Raw genomic sequence first — 17,363 nt, 5'->3', positions numbered from 1 at the left:
TTTGGCCGCACTGTACGGCTTGCGGGATCTTAGTTCCCCGACCAGGGATTGAACCCGGGCCCACAGCAGTGACAGCACTAAGTTCTAACCACTGGACAGCCAGGGAATTCCCTAGCAGAGTCTTTTTTGTGTGGAACTTTCTACAGGTCGGTGATATTCCTCTGCTCTGCTTGCAGAGAAATCAGCGCTGTACAAAATGCGTTGCCCCACTTTATGATTATTAAATGAGATAGACTTGAGAAGAGAACAGCGCGTGCCTGGCTGATTTGAGTTGTGTTTGCCGTGTTCCTAGCCTCTTTCCATAGTGCACACTAGCTGGGTGATGGGCCTTCCTGAAAACCTTTTCAACTTGTCCTTGTATGCTATAGCAGGTTATATTCATGGAAGTCAAAGTAATATAAATCCCACCTGATTTCTTCACAGAAACAATATTACGTTGAGGATTATATTTCTGGACTGATGCCTGAGGTTTTTTTATTTAATAGAAATGACCATAACCACCATTTTTACTCAACTGTTTAATCAACGGGAAATGATTAATCTGAATACTGCTCAAGATAAAATGGTCTGAAGTGTATATAAATCAATTAACAAGGCTTCACAATAACCAGTCGCATTAAATTATGTTTAATGAGTTAGTGTCAGTAGACTATACAAGGTTCTTATTGTCATAATAACTGCCTTGTTTTTGCTGCAACTAATCAGAAGTTTAAAAAATTCACTTTATGCAAAGTCAGGGAACTCATAAAGGATTTCTTTGGTTAAATGTTGACAGGAATGTTTGAGGAGAATTTTCGGGAGACTTGGAGTTAATGGCTTTTCAAAAAGTTGAATTGCGATTTCTTGTTTTGCTTTGCTCATTGTAAATTCCCTGTAGCAGACACAGATTTCGGATAACGGGTTATTGGTCTCTCTTGATTTGAGTTGCCATCGGGAAGCCTTTAGTGAGGCAGTGACAGTTGAGAGATCTGAAGGGTGGTTACCAGAAGGTAAAGAGAAGAGGGAAGAGTATTCCAGTGGAGGGAAGCAATGGAGTAGAAGCCCAGGGGCAGGAAGGCACCTGGAGCTCACCTGGGATGGAAAGAGGACCAATGGGCTGTAACAGAGTAAGCAAGGAGGAGAGTCTTCAGGAGAGGTTGGAGAAGTGGGAGGAGAAGACCTGACTGTGCAAGACCTTGCAGGTCAGAGGAAGGATTTTAGTTTTCAGTTTTAATGTCAGGGGGAAACTTATTAAAGCAGGGACTAGAGGAGCAATATCGTCAGGCTTGTGCTGTATGTGGTTGTTGTGTGGTCATGGCTGGGTCAGCTCTCAATACTACACAGCCCTCATTCTTGGCACTTAGCTGATTTGTGTAAGTACTTGATTAATATCTTGTCTCCCTCACTACACTGCACGCTCCATGAAGGCAAGGACTGTTTCTATTTATTCATCACTCTATCTCCAGTGTCTTGCACATAGTAGGGACTTAATAAATATCATACTAAGCCTTGTGACCTGCTACAAAGCAAGCGTGTTAACTTTTTTTTTTTTTTTCTCTTTTTTTTTTTTTTGCGGTACGCGGGCCTCTCACTGTTGTGGCCTCTCCCGTTGCGGAGCACAGGCTCCGGTCGCGCAGGCTCAGTGGCCATGGCTCATGGGCCCAGCCGCTCCGCAGCATGTGGGATCTTCCCGGATGGGGGCACGAACCCGCGTCCCCTGCATCGGCAGGCGGACTCTCAACCACTACGCCACCAGGAAAGCCCTAACTTTTGTTTTTGAGGTGGAGTTTGCGTAACAGAATTAACCATGTTAAAGTGAATGATTCAGTGGCATTTAGTGCATCACATGGTGTGAAACCATCAACTCTGTCGTGGTCCATAACATTTTCATCACTCCAAAAGGAAGCTCCATACCTGTTAAGTAGCTACTCCCCATCTCTACCCTCTCCCCAGCTCCTGGCAACCACCAATCTCCTTTTTATTTTAATAGATTTACCTATTCTGAATATTTCATATAAATGAAATCCTACAATATGTGACCTTTTGTGTCTAGCTTCTCATTTAACGTAATGTTTTGAGGTTCACCTATGTTGTAGCATATATCAGTACTTCATTCCTTTTTATGGCTGAGTAATATTCTGCAGTATTCCATTTTGTTTACCCATTTATCAGTTGTTGGACATTTGGGTTGTTCCCTCATTTTGGCTATGTAAATAATGCTGCTATGAACATTAATGCACAAGTTTTTGTTTCAACACAGGTTTCCAGTTCTTTTGGGTGTATAAGTAGGAATAAAATTGCTGGCTCATATAGTAATTATTTGCTTAGTTTTCTAGTAAACCACCAAAATGTTTTCCGCCAAGGCTGAGCTATTTTGCATTCCTACCAGTACGAGAATTTCATTTTCTTTCCATCCTCATCAATACTTTTTATTTTCCATATCTGTTTTAAAGCCTAGCCATCTGAGAAGGAGTTCATCTTTAAAATGCATGAATGAACCACCCCTTATTTGCAGTGAACATCTCGTTCTTTGATACCTCATCACATTGATGCTCAACATTATGAAAAATTGTAGTGAAGCTCAAAGGCACACTGGACTGAATTGGATTCTAAATCCACAAAATCTGTGTCCAACATCATTCTGGTACATTGCCTTCTAAGAAAGGCTTGCAAGTATTAGGAGAATCCCACCTTTTCCTCTTGCCATCATTCTTTAGGATCGAAGATGAGGTCTAAAGGACTAACCTGACATTTAAAGAAATTTCTTCCTTCTAGAATATATGTGTTGCTTAAAAGTTCTTCTTTGGAGGTATCTTTTGAGAGTTGTATTGAGAATGATGAGGAAGCCACATGCAGTCTTATGGCAGAATGTTCTCATCACAACTAATTTTCTTTCAGTTTGACACATTTGTACTTTTCTCCTTTGCCTTTTCGTTTTCCTTTTTTCTTCTTTAAAGTTTAGCACCTCCTCCCAGGGAGTAGATGTACCTGCTTGCTTTTGGCCTTGGGCAGAGACTATAGCAAATGGCTCAGAACCAAACAGGGATGTAAGCAGAATATCTTGGAATACTCAGATTATTCCCACCCATCCATAGTCATCAGTCCACCATAGTTGGCCCTCATTAATAATGCTTAAAAATGTAAGTGCACTTTAATTTCCAGCCTTTGAGTGCCATCTCCATTCTTTCAGTTTCTGCCATTTTTCTACCCTTAACTAATGCTGTGATTATTTTCTGATTGTCAACATTTAGAAAGTTTTATATCATATCTGAGTTCACAAAGTAGAGTAAAAATGGACTCAGAAACACATTAACACATTTGCATACATACATGCCTTTAATAATAACATGAAGTAGAGTGAAATGCATTGCAATCAGGAGAATTGAGTCTTTGCAAACATTTAATTATCCAGTACTGGTCATGACTAATCAGCTTGTGTTCCACTGACTCAGTTGCTTAATGCTACAACTGCTATGCTGTTTCATGATTTAGCTGAAAGCATTTTTCCTGTTCAGAGCTTGCCAGGTAATTTTAATGTTGGCTGTAAATTCTTATAATTGTTCTAGATACCCCCTATGTGTGTTTTGGAAATATCCCATTGCTATTTTCAATCATATACTTGAATAGAATCTCAAACTATTGTTTGTCCTATTTGGTAAAAAACAAAACAAAAAAATTGTTTGGTTTTGGGGTGGTATGACCTTAGTGTGAGTAGTGTTTGTTTTTGAGAAGTGATACATTTTGAATGTGTCTGCTTTAATAAAAATTCTTTCAAGTGGTTTTAAATCACTGCATGTGTTTCATTTTATATCAAAACCCTTTTGTACAACTAAAATTTGTAATTCTAAGTGGTTCATTATTTTTTTTTTAATTACACTTGTGGCAGTTAATCCTAACCTGTTTTAATTTGAAGTTGTTTGTACCTTGGGTGCCGGGACATAAATTTCATTCTATTTTAATAGAGGAATAAACTGTTTCCCTTGGGTGACAGGCACATTTGAGAAGGCATTCATTTTTTCCACATCTAAACGTTACCATTAAATAAATTGACACTGTGGTGCTTTAAATGGGCATCCTTAAAGCCCCAAAGAGCCAATGTACCTTCTGGTGTACCAAAATTAGCACCCTGAAGCCTTTCCCTGGTCTTTGTAATTTTTCATAATGTTTCTTTTATTTCTCCCTTCTTGTCTACTTTGAAGCCTATAAATAAATTTCATCCTGAATATATTATCTTCTCATGTGTATTGATTTATAAATTATTCTTTATCCTCAAACAGGTAATCTCTCCCTGACCCTTGAACAGTTGTTTGGTTTTTTGGGTTTTTTTTGTTGTTTGTTTGGTTTGGTTTGTTTGTTTTGGGTTTTGGGGGGGAGGGTTCTTTTTTTGTTTGTTTTTTGGTCCAGGCTGAAACAGGTGGCGAATGATACAGCAACGCAAACCACATTTCAAATTTTATTGCTAGAAGAAGATCTGGCCCCCAATTCCCCTGCAGCCTCTCAGATCAGATAATTTAGTCAAGCTCTCCTCAAGTTACCTATGAAGAAACCAATTCTGGGACTTCCCCCAACACACACCACACACCACACACACACACACACACACACCGATACACACACACACACACACACCACACACACACACACCACACACACACCACACACACACACACACCACACACACACACACACACACACACACACACACACACACACACACACACACACACACACACACACACACACACACACACACACACACACACACACACACACACACACACACACACACACACACACACACACCCCGATCTGTAGTAGAAGGCAATTAGAACAAAGATCTCCTAGTTTCTTGCTTCTCATAATTAAGCCTTAGAAGCAAAAGCACACACCTGGGATCATGGCCAAACACTTAATTTTCCTTATCTATTTTTGGCATACAGGGAGAGAAATTGTCACAAGTTTAACAATTATCTCACCTTATACCCTTAAATGCTTTGCCACTATAGCTGATTGTGGTGAGGTAAGAAGTATATCAGAGTAGCATTGCCCAACCATGTTTTACAGAATCTGATGTCACTGGATCTTCCTTGGGTTGAAAAAGAGTTCTATGGGAGATGCTGACTTACACAAAGATAAAGAGGTTTCTTTACTACAAGACTTCTTAGAGCATTTGTTATATGAATATTTGTTGTGAACAGCCAGCAGGAGGGGTAAGGAACAGCCTTCCCCACTTCTCTAAGGAACCTCATTGTTAACTTGTTCCATGTAGTGCAGTGTTTGAAACAGTGAATGGAGTATTCTGATATTCTTTTTAGTCCATCTTTTTACATGGGATCTTAGTTCCCCCACTGGGGATGGAGCCCATGCCCCCTGCAGTGGAAGTGCAGAGTCTTAACCACTGGACCACCAATGAAGTCCTTGTTAGTCCATCTTTGTGTGGCATTCCTAGTTGGCAGTACTCAAAGGCCAAATATTAAAATTTTGCGAACCAAATCAATTTTATTTACATACAAGCCATTATTTAATATCTATTTCATGTGCTCTTCTTTCTGTGCTCAGTGTTCTGAAGGTTATACATTATACTTCAAACATATCGCTAATTTTTAATGTTTCTTTTAAGCATGTTTTAGGGATAATTACAAACAGATTACCTGTTAAGTTTATAGCAGCACCCAGTGTTTATAGTGTACACCAGCTTCCAATCCAAAGCCTTGGGGGGAAAGAAGTGTGATTTAGAAACAATGTAAATAATTCCAGTACAGTTCCCAAATGACCATGTGCTCTGCCACAAAGGGAGAAATGAATTCCTAATTTTACTCACATGGTGTCAGATCATCAGTTCCAAAGGACTAATGGCATATGTTATGGACAACAGCCTTCAGGGGACTCTTTGAGTGGCCCTCACTTGCTTCCAGACACACCACCCGTCAGCCTTCCTGGCCAACCCTGGTCCTCTTCGTGAACGGTGTTTTCAACACCAAGTGCTCTCTGTCAATGGACCATACTCAACCTGCCCCCTTGGATAAGAGGAGCATCAGAATGGGTATGCCTCTTCTGTAGAGCCAGAAACTTTCTTGCTTTAAATAAAATATGTACACTTGAATTATGTGAGGCCATTGCCTGGTTCTGTGCTAGCCTAGTTCCTGGAGTTTTAATATTCATGTAGTTGGCTACTGTCAGCAAGCCACCTGAATGAATAGTCTTTCAAGTCCTTTAAAGTGATCTCTGGGTGTTTTGTTAATCCTACTATAAGCAGTCTTTTAAGTTACTTGACTTTTTTTTTTTTTTTTTAACTGTTAAGGAAATTGCGGTTCCCCGGGTCTCACATTGAAGAAAATATAGGTATCAATAGTATTTCCCAGGGTCATGTCTTTATTGCTTCTCCTGTTCCCTCCAAGCCTTGCCCTAAAAGCCTTCACCTATAGGGAGGATGCCTTTTTCAAGGCCAGACTTTTCTTTAGGACATAGTAATTTGAGCCAAGAAGTTGGCCACGTTGTGGTTGAATGGAAGGGTAGAAATGTTTCACTGAAGAAGTGGCTACCTTTTGTGAGGCCCCTCCCCCTTGTTTTCTTTGCTTATTCAACTCAGCCATGTTTCACAATGGAAACTTGTTTTTTACCTACCTCTTTTGTTGGGGATATTTTTAAAAAAACAGGTATAGCCTGGATGTGCTATTTAAACTAATCATAACTTGGACATTTTTTTCTAGCTAGTTTGCTTTCTGTGTGATGTTTAACAATTCCGGGGGAAAAAAAATTGGATTCATTGGCTTCAGTGGACATGCTCCAGCATATATTTGAACTGCTAGACCTTTCTAGGAAACTTACTGTCACTTTTGTAATAACGGTGCTATCACTAAAATGGGAGATAAAACTCTGTTCAGGACATCAGACACCTCTTTTACAATATATTTTTTGTTCTAGCCAGAGTTTATCTCTTCTTATACTGTAATAAAAATTCTCTGATGACCTATAAAGATTTTTGGCTGAGAATTCGTCTCTTATATTGAAAAAGACATTTTTCACCCTAATAGCCAGTGGTTCTTTCCCTTGCCATTGTTAGGTATTACTGTTTGCTGGTGAGATAAAATTTTCACTTACCTATGAGATCTCTAAAAAGTAGGAAAATCTTCCAGCCCTAAGGGATTTTGCCACAAAAACCATCTGCTTAGGTCTTATATATATTTCGGTACACATTTTTGAAGCTTCAATGTATGTTATGACCGATACTCTCTTACGGGGCAGGGGAGAGGGGGTTAGTGTATCACAGTGAACATCTAGATTATACCTCTTCCTGTTAATACTGTTTACCTGCTTAGAAGTAAAAGTTCAATTGAACTTCCCATAAAAGTTTGATTTTTAGCCTCACATCTTACATTGGTCCATTTATTATAGGCATGGGTCAGAAAAGAATTTACAAGATGAGGAGGAAATGCTGTGTGGTGTAAGATACTAATGTTTTAAAATGATGATACTTCAAAATCAAAAGTTACAGAGGCAAATCAGGTCTTTGGAGAAGAATAACAAAAAAGATGTCAAATGGCTTAATAATAGAGGCCAGGCCACCAGAGTGCTACTTCAAAGTCTTAAAGGAGCAGACCAAGTCTTCTAGCACTTCCCTTGGACGTACACAAACTTGCCAGCCCCAACTGGCTGTCTTCCCAAGTTCTGGGAAACTTTACAAGAATCACAGGGGTTGGTACAAGTAGCGTGAGAATCTGCAGCGTTTTCTCTGTGATTTCGCTGCCATTGTGTGAGCAAATTTTCGTGTGTCAGTATGGAGAGGGTCCCATCTTTCCCTCCTGCCTCTGAGGTTTGTGATCTGTATTTTATTCTGTTCTTTTTTTCAGCCAGGTTGGGCTTTGAGGTCCTGGGGCCTTCTTTATACTTGCTTTCTATTTGCATGCGTATTTTTATCCATTTCCTGAGGGCTGTGGTGAATGCGTGGCTGGCATGTCAGTCAGCCTCACTGTTGCTCCTATCCTTAGTAGTTATGTATCTCCCTATTTAGATTTTTAAAGTCTGGTAAGTGTTGGGAATGCAAGGTGGTGTGTAGATATGGGTAGTGAAAGTGAAAAGTAACTTCTGAGGCCTTGTAGACGTGTTCAGTTCATCTCCAGTTAAGTTTGCCTTAGGAGAGAGACTTTTACCAAGTAAAGTGGAGTTCCTGAGCCCCAGTCTGAATTTTGAGAGTCTGAGATTACTTTCTATAAATGGAAGAATCTCTGAATCATTAAAAAAAATGATTCCTGTTAGACTCTTGAATCACTAAATGCTTACAGCATTTTTGATCTGTCTACCCTCTATTAGCCATCCTGTGAGAAAGCTGCATTTCTTCTTTAGAGCCACATTTCTGTAGCCCTGAGGTCCTTGGGGGTGATGGCATGGTGGGGAGGGGGGTCACAGTGGGAACACTTAGAATTGATTGTTCCTGGTGAAATTAAACTGCTCAGCGGATCACATTTAGATAATGATAGCCTCACTCTGAGCTTCCAAACATGGCATCGTTCTTATCCAAGTCCTCATGGTCACTGCTTTTTCCTCAGCATTGTGCTTGCTGATTTAGGTGTTTTTTGTGGTGCTTAATATCCATTTCCTATAGGAGTTTCTATTCAATTAAATGTGCTGCCATCGGGTAATGCCTGCCTAGAGACTATCTTCGTGTCTAGGGATGTACTTTGGATATTCAGTTGTGTTTTGATCAGGTGTTTGAGAGTTTCGGTTAATATAACCGTAATTAAGCTTTAAAGGCAAGAAGACAAAATGCCCTGGCTCGGTCTTGCTTCACTACCTCTAGTAAAGAAGAGACAGCTTAATCACTAAAGAAGATGCAGGAAAAGCAAAGTCAGAAAAGTACAGTTTTTAAGGCTCGTTTTAGAGTTATGACTGTAAATTACACATGAAGATTATTCTTCTTGGCTTGTTATAATGGGATAGGCTTAGAAACCTCAGCAATTTGACCACTGAATACATTATGGCAATTTTAACCAGGAAGCTTAATACACCGGAAATGTTGCCTGGCACTGTAGTGCTCTCCTCTCTGCACCCCGCCTTCCAACCTTAGTACAGAAATGCTGAAATTTTGATGAAATGCTCTTTCTTTCAATTTTGAGTTCTTTTGGCCTTTTAAAGACTGATTATAATGTTCAAAAATACTAGTGCTTCAGAGGAGAAAATAGCTTTGGGGCTGGGATGTGGAGAACAGTTTTAAATCATTGCCAAGTGTTCAGATTATTAATAAGGATTTTTTGTTCATTTTTGAGCAAATATAGTCCCTCAGTATCTGCAGGGGATTGATTTCAGGACGCTCTGCAGATGTTTGAGTCCTATAAAATGGCATAGCATTTGCATATAACCTATGCACATCCTCCATATACTTCTCTAAATTACTTATAATACCTAGTATACATCTATTAGGTATACATCTAGAGATGTATACCTAATATACATCTCTAAATTACTTATAATACCTAGTATAATGTAAATGCTATGTAAGTAGTTTTTAGGTGCACGACAAATTCAAGTTTTGCTTTTTGGAATTTCTGGATCTCCCCCCACCCCCAAAATATTTTTGATCTGAAGTTGCTTGAATCCACAGATGTGGAAGAGCTCTCCACCGATAAGGGAGAGCTGTCCTCTTACTTCCTTAGTAACTCACAAAGAGCAGTCTGATGATTAATAAAAGTAATGTAGTGATCATTGGAGATGACATTGATGATTATTTGCTGATAACCCGAGTAGCTTTGCATGTTTTCAGGGCCTGTAATTTTCATTATCATTGATCTGAATAATTGATGGGTATTAGCCACATGCAAAATGAATATTGAAGGAGAATCTCATTTTGTGAGCAGCTTAAAATGGTCAGAGGGGTTGCTATTTGATGGTTATTTGTATATTTTTATCCTTTGAAAAGCCAATTATTTAAACTATTTTAATTAAAAAGTGTAGGATTGTGGCTGGTGTACTAAAAACTTGTAGGATGTTAGTTAAGGTCAATCATTAATTCAAAGAGAGAGGTTCTGTAGCAGTCATTCTCAGCCCTGGCTACAAATCAGAATTGTCACCTGGGGAGCTTTGAGAAAAATTAAATTAAATATTAAATAAAAGACCCAGCCATTGGTATTATGTTTAAAGACAACGTGTGACCAGACTTAAGAACCACTGATCTATGACTAAGTGATAAATTTAAGTCTGCCAACACCTGGAATGGATGGAGAGGTGAGCTCTGTTTCAGAACCTGTGCCAGCTTTCATAATGACAGTCTTGTATTAAGGTCTTAATCTTCCCTCAGTTCTTTTTGAGTCACTGGTCTAGAGGCAATCAAGAAATGAATTATAATTCCAGCAGCTTTCTTTGTTTATGACTAGCGAAAGCATAGGATTTTAAGATGGTACTAGTTGACCATTCTGTTTAATTCTTATGATGCATAGAAGCTTTTACTTTCTATTAAAATGTTTTTATGTGTCATACATTTTCCTTATAATACTGTAAAATCCTTATTGTCCTGACTACCGTACCACTTATGAAATGTGATGCTGGGCAAGCTGCAAAAACTCTCTGTGCTTCCACTTTGGCTGCTGTTTATTTTTTTCTTTGCTGTTATCTGGGGCATGGGTATAATAAGAGTATCTACCTCATAGGGTAGCTGTAAGGATGTCTTGAGATACTGTGTATTAACCACTTAGAACACAAAATCAGTTCTCAGTAAATGTTAGCTGACATTATCGATGATTTTATTTCCCATTGGACCTAGCAAACTATCCATAAATGGTTCCTAAATAACTTAATGAGTTATCAAATCTATGCTGTGACTCTTGTGTAAATAAACTACTTCTTAGAAAGTTTCTCGAAAAATATATTGCCTCAGATTAGCAGATGCAAACTATTATATACAGAATGGATAAACAACAAGGTCCTACTGTATAGTACAGGCAACTATATTCAATATCCTCTGATAAGCCATAATGGAAAAGAATATGAGAAAGAATGTATATATGTGCATAACTGAATCACTTTGCTGTACAGCAGAAATTAACACAACATTGTAAATCAACTATACTTCAGTAAAGTAAATTAAGAAAAAAAAGATGGTACTAGTTGAATAACAGTACCATTTTACTCTGGTTTTTATTGAGAGACTATGTTTTGGTATAAATTACTTTTTAAAAAAACAATATTCAGTTTATAGTATGGAGGTATAATTCAAGAGTACAAAAGGGTGATTTTTATCATGAAGAAGACAATTAAATTGATTTCTCTGTTCATTCATATTGCTATAAATACACTTTTATTTTTCCACCCTTTTAATTGTAGTGTATGCTGTATCATTAAAATAGAATTGTTGCTAGCACATTTCAGTTTTAATAAATGCTGTTCCTAAGAACATTTGCATGGGAAGCACTTCAACACAGGATGGACTCCTAATGAATTAAAATTCATTATGAGGTGGCAGGAATCATACACTCCCACTCCAGACTACACTGTGTGCCATCCAAGTGGGAATTTTGTTTTTTTTAATAATTCGAACTTGGAGTTCCTCTCCCTTGGCTAAGGCACCTACATTATTCAAAATCACAGGAACTAAAACCACTGTTCTAACACTCTGCATTGGCAGCAAGTGTAAAATTACAGTGAATTTACACATGTGTTCAGCTTTGCCATTTTTATGTGAACCAAACAACGTTATATGGTTGCAGCAAATTCTACCAGAAATTGCGGGCTCATCAGATTTTTAGACCAAAACAGGCATTGAAAAGTCATCTATTTCACCCCACCCCACCCCCAGTCCTCAGGCAGCTCCAAACCCAAACCCACCTGAGCTGAGGAGACTTTGCCCTTTTTTGAAAAATCCTCAGGAGTGGACATTTTACAAGTTCTCTTGGGTTCCTATTTCCACATCTAACAATGATCACTGCTGAGATCTCCCATCCCCCTCTCCCCGCTCCCCAAACCTGCACAGCAATTTCAATCCATTTTCTCCAGTTTAATGGAGATAGAGGTCACTTAAGCCTTACTTGAAAGATATCAGAGGTAATATGTGGGGGAAAGTCTTAGTAAAACTGTAAATGCTATGCAAATGCACAGAATTCATAAAAATATCATGTGCCTGAAAAATTGCCTTATGCTTGTTCCTTCCTTTTGTTCTTTGGAATGTTGTTATCTGCCACAGAAGAAAGTTGAAGACAATTCAGAATTGGGGAAGTGCTAGTTCAGTTGGGTTTTAAGTGGCCACTGTTAACTGAGGAGAACTATATTGGCAGTGCAGGAAACATCCTGCTTCGCTGATCTTCTACCTCTTTTCCTCTTCCGTGTTTTCATTTGTTGAATGATCTGAGAACTGGCATGAAAGGTAGCTCTTCCTTATTTACTCCATAGCCACTTCTTGCTTGTGTGGAAAACTAAACAACCATGTGAATATTAAATTAAAGGATTTAAATTGTAGTGTGTATATGGACTTGACAATTTCTGTACTTCAGATTGGTACATAATAGGTTCAGGTCTGTTGTAGAGAGACTACATTGGTACCGTAACTTGCAACAGAAAACTAGGGTAGGGGAAGCAAAATAAAGTATACTTTTAAGCAGGTGTATTCACTTTCAGTTTACTTTTTGCAAAAAGGATATTATGGAAAATTTAGTGCTCTTGTTAGTAAGCTGCGTCAGACCATGTATATTACAGTTGCAAACAAAGTCAGTCCCTGAATCAAAATGTATATAGTTACCATTCTGGTAAAGGTATTGTTTACTGGTTTCCAGGAACTGTTTGAAAATTTACCTGTTAATCACTGACCCTTAGCACGCGAAGGACCTGGTACAATCAGCTGTTCTAATGCCCTGTCTTGGGGCAGGCAGGTAAATAGCTAAGTTGTCCAGCATTGATAACTTACTTTTTCCAGGTTGCCATAGATTGAATGCTCCCTTAGTGCATGCCAGGGTGGATTTCCAGAAGTTATCCTTTATATACAGGCTAAATCTCTCCTACTTCAATTTATCTCAGTTAATTTTCTATTGATTCCCTATGGATTTTGGAGGCAATACCCCACTAAATAATTATTTAATAAGCTTAAAATGAAAATGGTGAGGCAAGAGGTCTTATCTGTATTTTAGGGTAATTCTTGTTCTTTTAATCTGAAAAATTATTTTCCCTATATCTATGTGAGGTACAAAAATTCAGACTGGAATACATCCAAGCATAGACATTTGGAGAACTTTGCAACCTCTAAGTAGTCTTGCTTAAAATGATTATTTTGGGAGTAGAGAGTTATGTCTTTGACCTTTAAATAGATAATTGAAGGGAAATCTTTGTGGCTACATACTTTAAAACATTTTAGGTTGGAAATTATAGTTATCTTTTTTTAAAAAAATAATGGAAATATGTAAGTGGATATTGGTTTTTATCATACTTTTTACTTAAAAAAATGGTTGTCTCAAACATAAAATAGTACCATCAAAAGAGACTATCCCAGATTTATATAAGAAGGTATATTATCCTGATTTAAAATAAGGAAAGTGAAGCCTCAGTGAAATAAAAGGGTGAGGTAAAAATGGAGCTCAACCTTGCGACTTCTAGATTCAATGAACCTCTTTTTTAAAAATATAAAAGGGGCATTAGAGCTGTATTGTGTGAAATGGGACCTTTTTTTTTTTTTTTTTTTTTTGCGGTACGCAGGCCTCTCACTGCTGTGGCCTCTCCCGTTGCGGAGCACAGGCTCCGGACGCGCGCAGGCTCAGCGGCCATGGCTCACGGGCCCAGCCGCTGTACGGCATGCGGGATCCTCCCGAACCGGGGCACGAACCCGTGTCCCCTGCATCGGCAGGTGGACTCTCAACCACTGCGCCACCAGGGAAGCCCTGAAATGGGACTTTTTGACAGTAGGCTCTGAGAGATCACAAAAGAATGTCTTTCCTTGTAAAGCCAAACAATTACAACTTTTCTTTGTAGAAATAGTTGATCATTCCATTAAGAGAGGCAGCCATTCTATTCAATATATTCCTGTGTATTTATAAGCAATTATTTTGTGTTTAGAGCATTCTGCTGTCTAGTAAGGAAATTGACAAAGGTTGTCCTCAATAGTTGTTGTATAATAAAATAAATATTCCCAATCTGACCTTTCCTAAGTTAGTATGTTGCTGTGATAGTGATGGTTGAGACTGTGTGGATGAAAGAAAAATGATTGGCAGTAAAAATACTGTTTCTCTAGGATACTTACTTCAATTTAAACATTTAGAATTGCAATGTTGGCCTCAGAGCAGTTGGCTCAAACAAAACTTCTACTAATAATCTTCACTAAGTCAGCAACTAAGAGCTTAGTGGAGTTTGAATTTCCTAACAAGGTTTTCTCCTCTCCCCCTACTACTCTCTCTCTCTAGACAATAGCCAAACATGTTAAGACAAGAATTCTGAGCTTGGTAGAAGCATGGAGAAATGTGATGAAAAACTGACTTTTCCTCTTTCTCTTGGTCAGTGTGCTGGAGAAGAGAAACGAGTTGGTACACGCACAGTATTTGTTGGCAGTCATCCAGTTTCAGAAACAGAAGCATACATTGCACAAAAATTTTGTGATAATAGAATAGTCTCATCTAAGGTAAGTTGTTTTTTAACTCAATAGATGTTCATATAGTGAGCCAGATAAAACTTATTTTTATATTTGCTGGAAGCTGGTACATTTATATATGTATACCTGGATGTGCACTTATACCAATCATAGACGAACTGTGGTAATTATTCCACCAAAAGGCAGTTTTTTTAAAAGCATCACTTTGTCTTGTTACAGCTGAAAGATCATTTACTTGCCCTCCACTATGATTCACATTGCCTGTTGATTGTATGTATGACTTTAAGTCTTGAAGTGTGCTAAACGTGGAATTATTTACTTGCCCAGAGCTTTCTGAATTGCCCTTAAGTGGACGGACTGGGTTGTAAATAATTTACATTCTTCTGGAGGGTGTTATCTTAGAATGACATTTGTGTCTCTTTCTATTCCATTGCAGAGCTTCTCAAGTACACTCCTGGGTCCTAATGGGTACATTCTGTTCTGTACACTGCTTAAACAGTTAAGGGTTCAGTCACTGTAGCTGTATTACCATTTGAATAATCATCTTACTTTAGCACTGTGTAATACTAAAAGGAGTGGCCTGAAAGTCTGAAGAGCTGTTTAAATCCTGGCCTGATAATTTACTAGCTGTGCGACTTTGGCCAAATTAATCTCTCAGTCTGAATGTCCTCATTAGTGAAATAGAGCTTATGTGATAGCGTTCTTTATAGATCCTAGTATCCAGTAGTCATCATTCTACAAGTATTAGTTTGCTTATCTTTACCTTTGACTGACTAGGTTAGGTGCTAGGTGCTAGATTGCTGGCCCACTGCTGTCTCTTATAGCATGGCACAGATCTTGATAATTTTCCTCACTTCCTAATGTAAGGTAGATCTCACATGTTGCTGATGGTTGGTTCACTGAATGTTGGCAAACACTGAGGACCTGAAACACAAAATTATGCCCTTCCTTTGCAAACTTAACATTTTGGTTTTCAAATGTACATGTGATTTCTTTTTGGGTAGTGATATACAGACACGGGGAGGGGGAAGGGTAAACTGGGACGAAGTGAGAGAGTGGCATGGGCATATATACACTACCAAATGTAAAATAGATAGCTAGTGGGAAGCAGCCTCATAGCACAGGGAGATCAGCTCAGTGCTTTGTGACCATCTAGAGGGGTGGGATAGGGAGGGTGGAAGGGAGACGCAAGAGGGAGGGGATATGGGGATATATGTATAGCTGATTCACTTTGTTATACAGCAGAAACTAACACAGCAATGTAAAGCAATTATACTCCAATAAAGATGTTAAAAAAATACAGACAGATTATGCTTAGCTGGGAGAGTAGCATGTAAAATGCAGACAGAATGAATGAAAACTATATTGCCTAATGAGCAGATCTATTGGGCTATAGAACACTCTGAGTGTATTTGGATAAAATGTCTGTTTCCTGTTAATCTTTATCCTTATGGCAGAAATTTATCCTCAGCTAGAAGTTTCCATACCTGTGCCCAAGATAGTGAATAGTTCTTTCACTGAAAATTGTGACTCACCCTATAGTATTCAAGAAAACAATCAATAGTAGTCCTTTGGCTCAGAATCATAGACTTATAGAACTGAAACATCATAGGAGATCCTCTTGTTCAACTCGCTTATTTTACAGATGGAGAAAGCCAACCCACAGAAATTAAGTTAGTGACATGGTCACGAAGCAGAGTTAGTGATAAAGCCAGGGTCAGAACTGCTTTATAAGGTCTAGTGGCTCTGAATAAAGAGCTGTTTTCACATCGTTTTGCAATTTGGGCTCCTCCCACAGTTTTCTCTCTCCTTTTGTATCAAGTGAAATATAAAATACTTTCTAGGGGATTATTGTTTCCTATAGTGTTTTATGGGGAAGATGGTAAAGTGACAAACCGATAGTAAAGTGACTTTTCACTGAACCTAGTGATAATTGATTTGTTTTAATATACCATGAATTTTTACATATTAAAAGAACGTAGAAGACTCAGTTAATTCTCAACTCTTTTTGTTTAATAGAATATTTAATGGAATAGAATATTTTTCATATTTTGTTTACCTTCAGTTTTGCCAATATGCAAAACAATGCAATAGGATATTTTTTTAAATAGTTGGGAATTCATGAGCAAATATAAATTATTTCTAAACAGATCTGCATATACAGTATATATGTATGTGTTTTAGAAACCAGAATAAAGAAGTGAACATTTCTACATTGATCGACTAACACATCTCTTTTTTCTCTGTATTTTATATTTACAGTTTGTCTAGTTAACTGCTCATTAACTGATCTATTTTTCATAACAGATCTAGAGCAGAAAAAGAGGAATTGACAGTATACTAACTTCACAAAAAGAATGAAATTTTAGTACAATGAATAGTTACAAGAAAACAGCGTATAGTGTAGTGGTAAACAGCTTCACCCTTACAGACAGAAGACCTGGGTTTGAAGTTAAAGTGAGTCATATAACCTTCCTGTGTCCCAATTTTCTTATCTGTAAAATGTGGGTATTAACTACTTAGCTCATAGGATTGTGATTAGACTGAAGTAAAGTAATCCACAGAAAGCATTTAAGCACTGTGCTTGGCATGATGTAGTAACAACTCAGTAGATGGTAGCTGCTATTGTTATTTATGTTTCTGTGATTATTATTATTATTACTGCAGTCCTGAGCAGTACTATTGATTTCCTCAGTCTCCTGTGTTCAAATGTGTGGAGTGATCTCTCTTGAAAAGAGGCCTTCAGTCTGGAGAGAAAAAGAGTTTCATAATTTGACTTTCTCTTCCTCACATTGCCCTTTGGCTGATTGTATTTGCACCAGAATCTTTT

The 17,363-nt window shown here is 38.2% G+C and overlaps 1 protein-coding gene across 8 annotated transcripts in view; it reads left to right on the top strand.

The window, feature by feature from the left end:
* ATP11C (ATPase phospholipid transporting 11C) overlaps positions 1 to 17,363 on the top strand; it is a 169,022-nt gene that overhangs the window by 61,153 nt on the left and 90,506 nt on the right. For all 8 annotated transcript variants that reach the window (XM_060292565.2, XM_060292568.2, XM_030844652.3 and 5 more), the window contains one exon: positions 14,444 to 14,563. In XM_060292565.2, the coding sequence (XP_060148548.1) occupies positions 14,444 to 14,563 (120 nt within the window). The remainder of the gene's footprint in view (positions 1 to 14,443; positions 14,564 to 17,363) is intronic.

Source organism: Globicephala melas, chromosome X, assembly GCF_963455315.2.
Source record: "Globicephala melas chromosome X, mGloMel1.2, whole genome shotgun sequence".
In the NCBI taxonomy this organism is placed as follows: domain Eukaryota; kingdom Metazoa; phylum Chordata; class Mammalia; order Artiodactyla; family Delphinidae; genus Globicephala; species Globicephala melas.
Note: the sequence above shows the minus strand (reverse complement) of the source record. Positions and strands in the feature narration are given on the sequence as shown.